Source organism: Nerophis lumbriciformis, linkage group LG08 (assembly GCF_033978685.3).
Source record: "Nerophis lumbriciformis linkage group LG08, RoL_Nlum_v2.1, whole genome shotgun sequence".
NCBI classification, from domain to species: Eukaryota; Metazoa; Chordata; class Actinopteri; order Syngnathiformes; family Syngnathidae; genus Nerophis; species Nerophis lumbriciformis.
Genome location: NC_084555.2, coordinates 45,091,546 through 45,097,500, shown reverse-complemented (window position 1 = coordinate 45,097,500; position 5,955 = coordinate 45,091,546). Strand labels below are relative to the sequence as shown.

Genomic DNA, 5,955 nt, shown 5'->3' with positions numbered 1-5,955 from the left:
TCTCCGCCAATGGACAAGAGCCGCACAGTGCGCATCATCTCGCAGCTTTGCGCCAAAAGAGGACGCAGGATCCGCGCTAGTACTTCCAGTAGAATGTGCTTGGACTCCTACTCGGACTCGGACTCGGACTCGGACTTGGACCAGCACCAGCAGACGATGCAGTGAGGAGGAGTCCGGACATGTCCAACATGAGCGTGATCCAGGCCGCGCACGACGGCGGTGGCGGCGGCGGCCCCAACAGGGCGGAGGCAGGCAGCGGGGGCGGACCCCCGAGGCAGACCCCCATCGGCGGTCGGAGCAGAGATGGCCGGTACCAGCAGCAGCAGGTCCCGCAGCAGCAGCAGCGGCACCACGGCGGCACCATGCTCAAGCAGCCCGCCCACAACGAGCCCGCCGACGTCGTGAGGCGGGCGCTGGACTTCAAGTGCCAGGGCACCCAGTGCTACAAGGACAAGAAGTACCGGGAGGCCATCGGTAAATACCACCGGGCGCTGCTGGAGATGAAGGGGCTGTGCAGGGTGCTGGGGGACCCGGACGGAGCAGGATCCAAGTCCCCGTCTCCTCTCCTGGCCGCCATCTGCAAGTCCGGTCCGCTGACGGAGGAGCAGAAAGGAGCCATGGAGAACGCCGAGCTGGAGTGTTACAATAGCCTAGCAGGTACTCACAATGTAATCTATTACATCACTTACTGTGCATTATTACATGACTTACTGTACATGACATTGTATTTGGTTATATTACATGGCATAATCAATGACATGTTATTATATTAAATGACAATATGGAATTACACGACATTACATTGTAATCGATTACATGACATGACATTGTATTCTATTACATGACATTAAATAAAATTACATGACAGGACAATGTAAACGATTACATGACATGACATTGCCCCGAAAAAGACAAGCGGTAGAAAATGGATGGATGGATGGACATTTGATTACATTGTAACCAATTACATGAAATTAAATTGCATGACCTGCGATGAGGTGGCGACTTGTCCAGGGTGTACCCCGCCTTCCGCCCGATTGTAGCTGAGATAGGCTCCAGCGCCCCCCGCGACCCCAAAGGGAATAAGCGGTAGAAAATGGATGGATGGATGGAAATTGCATAAACATTGCATCACATTGTATTCGTTTACATTAAATTAAATGACATTAATTTCTATTCAATTGCATTACAAGGAATTATCCATCCATCCATTTTCTACCGCTTATTCCCTTTGGGGTCGCGGGGGGCGCTGGAGCCTATCTCAGCTACAACAAGGAATTATATGTTATTCAATTAAATTACATGGAATTACATGACATTAGATTGTATTCTATTACATGACATGGAATTACATGACATGACATTACATTGTAATCGATTACGTGAAATCAAATGACATGACATGACATAGCATTACATTGTATTCGATTACATGAAATTACATGACATTACATTGTAATCAATTACATGGAATTAAATTACATGACATTGCATTACATTGTATTTGATTACATGACATTACATGACATTACATTGTATTCTATTACATGACATTACATTGTATTCTATTACATGACATGAAATTTAATTACATGACAGGACACTGTAAACGATTACATGACATGACATTGCCGCGAACGGGACAAGCCGTAGCAAATGGATGGATGGATGGACATTGCATTACATTGTATTCGATTACATGAAATGACATTGTAATCGATTACATTAAATGACGTGACATGACATCACATTGTATTCGTTTACATTAAATTACATGACATGACATTTTACTCAATTACATTACAATCACACACATACAGAAAATATCTGTACTCTGCAGAACTCTGTCAAAAAGTCGGTTGATTGTTTGGTTAAAATTAGAAGCAGCGTGGTGCGTTTAGTGACACTCTGGAAACACAGACTGTAAGATTCTGTAAGAATCCTACTACTTGATCTGGTGCTATGATGATTAATTTGCAGCCGTACGCAATAAAATTCTCCAACGGCGTAGGAAAACCAAGACATATTATTTAGCCTAAAACAGAATCATACTAAAACCGGGGCATATGAAAACAATTGACATACATAGTACGCAAATGTAGAAGATTCACATGAACAAACATAAGTACACAACACATATATATATATACACAGTGTATACATTGCAGTGCATGACCTCCGACCGCACAAATGGGAGAGAATGCGCTGGCAAGTTTTTCTCTTGAACAAGTGACAGCTGGTGGAGAGAACGAGTGGACTTCCTGTAGGTGTCCCAATACTTTAGTCCACCTGTGTCATGTTCCCCCGGCTGCAGCCTGCCTCCTGCAGATGGAGCTGGTCAACTACGAGCGCGTCAAGGAGTACTGCCTGAAGGTGCTGCACAAGGAGGGCAAGAACTTCAAGGCCTTGTACCGCTCGGGCGTGGCCTACTACCACCTGGGAGACTTCCAGAAGGCGCTGCACTACCTGAAGGAGTCGCACAAGCAGGAGCCTTCAGGTGAGAACGCCACCGAGTTACTGACTTATGTCGACTCAAACTGTGGTCGACTAAGAGAATTCACATGCTGTCCATGAGGAATGATTTATTATTATTATTGCTATTGTTATTATTATCATTATCTTGTCATTATATCGTTATTCTATTACTATTTTCATTATTAATATTTTGTTATAATATTATTATTATTTGAATTATTAACATTATAATTAATATTGTTGTAATTATTATAATAAATTATTAATATTATGTTTATTATTGTTGTTATTATTATTATAATTATTATTACAGTTTTTATAACTCGTGATTTGTACTATTATTGTATTAATATTATTACAGTACTAATTGTATTCTAATATATTATGATTATATATCATATATTGCATACACCATTTTAGTTATAATTACTATGATTATTATTGCTATACTTACATCATTATTATGATTACTATTATTATTATCATCATCATTATTTAAAACTATAACTGTTATACTACTGTTATTGTTATCACTGTTACTCTTATTACTACTACTATTATATACTATTAGTATAATTACCATTATATTATTATGATTATTATGGTTATTATGAATATTATTGTTATTATTATTATATTATCATCATTATTATTACGAATATTATTATAATTATAATATTTTCATGATTATTACCATGACTATTGTCATCATTAGTATCATTATTATGATTGTTATAATTGCTATTATTATTACAAATATTATTTTATTATTACGATCATATTTATCAATATGTTTTGTATTATTATTACATACTATTATTATTACAGGTATTATATTCATATTATTACTATTATTATACTATTATTACAGTTATATTATTATAATTATAATCTTATATTACGATTATTAGTAGCATGATTATTAATATTACTATTATTATACTATTATCATGATTATTATGATTACTATTATTATGATCACTATTATTATTATCGTTATGGTTATCATGATGATTATTGTTATTATTATTATTATTGGAATTGGGGGTTAAATCACCAAAATGATTCACGGGCGCGGGCACCGCTGCTGCTCACTGCTCCCCTCACCTCTCAGGGGGTGATCAAGGGTGATGGGACAAATGCAGAGAATAATTTCGCCACACCTGGTGTGTGTGTGACAATCATTGGCACTTTAACTTTAACTTAACTATTGTCACCATTATTATCATTATTATGATTTTTATGATTGCTATTATTATTACTAATATTATTTTATTCATACGATCATATTTATCAATATTTTAGTATTATTATTACATACTATTATTATTACAGGTATTATATTCATATTATTACTATTATTATACTATTATTACAGTTATATCATATAATTATAACCTTATATTACAATTATTAATAGTATTAATGTTATTGTTAATATTACTATTATTATACCATTATCATGATTATTATGATTACTATTGTTATGGTCACTATTAGTATTATCATTATTGTTATTACTATTATGATGATGATCATGATTATCAGACACAAATATAATAATAATATAAATAAATTATAAAAATAATAATAATAAATAAATAAAATAATTATTATATTATTATATAAATAATATAATATAATAGTTTTTTTTTTTGTACTTTTCGAAAGAAAGTCAAGAACAATGGCTAGGCCATAAAACGCCACGCATTTTTTATTTACGGGCGCAAACAATAACGAATTGAGTACATTGGTGTTTCCTGTCCGAGCAGGAAGTGAGCGACGTTGTTTGTGTTGCAGACACTAACGTCATTCGGTACATCCAGCTGACAGAGATGAAGATTCGCCGCAACGCTCAAAGAGAAAAGAAGGACACCACATAAGACCTTTGACCTCCCACTCCCTGTCCCGCCTCTCACTGTGTGCCGCCCACTCTCGTCCTGGCGCCAATCTCACGTTTTTCTCTTCGCCTCACACGGCTGATCACGTAATAATTAATGTATATGTGTGTGTGTGCTTGAAGCGATTTAAAAAAACGAAATATCACTGCCAGTATGACAACGTACACGACTACACACTGCAAAGTACAGGTTTACACAAACACAACACAAGAGTACTCGACAACAACACAACGCTAATATGACACACGCACACACACACGTCTGTTTTTGCTGGAATAAAAGTGAGCACAATTTTACTAATTTCAGATACATATCACAACGTGTACATAGAAAGTGTATTTATGAACATTTGTATTGTTTTTGTGTATGGTTTATGATTTTTTCCACCTAATAGAGATTGTTGATGTAAATAAACAAGCTCAACAAAAGGTTTCATTTGCTTCCTTGAATATATTGAATATATATACATATACATATATATATAAACATATACATATATATATATACACTTATACATATATATATATATATATATATATATATACACTTATACATATATATATATACACACACTTATACATATATACATACATATATACATACATATATATATATATATACATACACACATATATATATACATATATACATACATATAAACATATATATATATATATATATATATATATATATATATATATATATATATATATATATATATACACATACATATAATACATATATATGCACAGACAGCAGGGACGTTGTTTAACTCTATATTAATATATTAACACAATAGAATGGAGTGTGAAACTAATCCAAATGTGTGTAGGGATTAGTTTTTGTGTGTTACCGGGAGTGTTGAGCGAAGTGCGGAAGTCCAAGGGGGCCGTGAGCAGGCGTGAGGTCGAGGGCAGGAGAGAGGCGTCAAAGTCCGTGTTCAGGCAGGAGGTTGAGATCCAAGAGGCAGTTAGAGAACCAAAGGGAATACGGGGAGATGAGACACACAGCTCGTCACGCGGGAACGGAGGAAATGCTGCTGGAACGACAAGGGACACGAGACAAAATGAACACGGAAGTGGGGAGAAAACACAGAGAGAGAGAGCATAGGGATAGGGACTTTATTATTGTATGTTTTCAGCACAAACCCGTTCAAGATTAGACAAACAGTGTACAGGGTTACAGAACAGGAACGCTGATGGGTCGCCAAAGGCGCCCCGTAAAAGATGGGAAAAAGGTAAAATGCTGGGGAAGAAGATGAGTAAAAAAAATACAATTTAGACTGCTCCCAAGGGGGCATAGTTTGGAGTGGGAAAAAACCTCAGTGCCATGAACACATAAACATGTTACATATAATCACGACATCTCGCAACAGGGGGGGGGGGGGGGGGAGCAGGGACCCTGGAGGTCGACTGCTGCTATGAAGCGCTGCCGGCCGTCCATCACCCCGAAGGGGAATCAAGCGGTGGTGAAGGCGTGGGGTGGGGGTGGGAGTGTGTGTGTGTTTATGCCTATTGTCTTGGGTGTGTTGATGTAGTGTCCATAGGCCTGGGGCCGTTCTACATGCAAGCAAAAGTTC

The 5,955-nt window shown here is 36.9% G+C and overlaps 1 protein-coding gene across 1 annotated transcript in view; it reads left to right on the top strand.

Moving 5' to 3' along the window:
* Window positions 1–4,788, top strand: part of LOC133611317 (tetratricopeptide repeat protein 9A) — a 4,828-nt gene extending 40 nt beyond the window's left edge. Inside the window, exons 1-3 of the mRNA XM_061968013.1 lie at window positions 1–657; window positions 2,315–2,497; window positions 4,276–4,788. The exon at window positions 1–657 is cut by the window's left edge and continues 40 nt beyond it. Of these exons, the coding sequence (XP_061823997.1) occupies window positions 180–657; window positions 2,315–2,497; window positions 4,276–4,358 (744 nt within the window). The 5' untranslated portion in view covers window positions 1–179 and the 3' untranslated portion in view covers window positions 4,359–4,788. The remainder of the gene's footprint in view (window positions 658–2,314; window positions 2,498–4,275) is intronic.
* The last annotated feature ends 1,167 nt before the right edge of the window (window positions 4,789–5,955 follow it).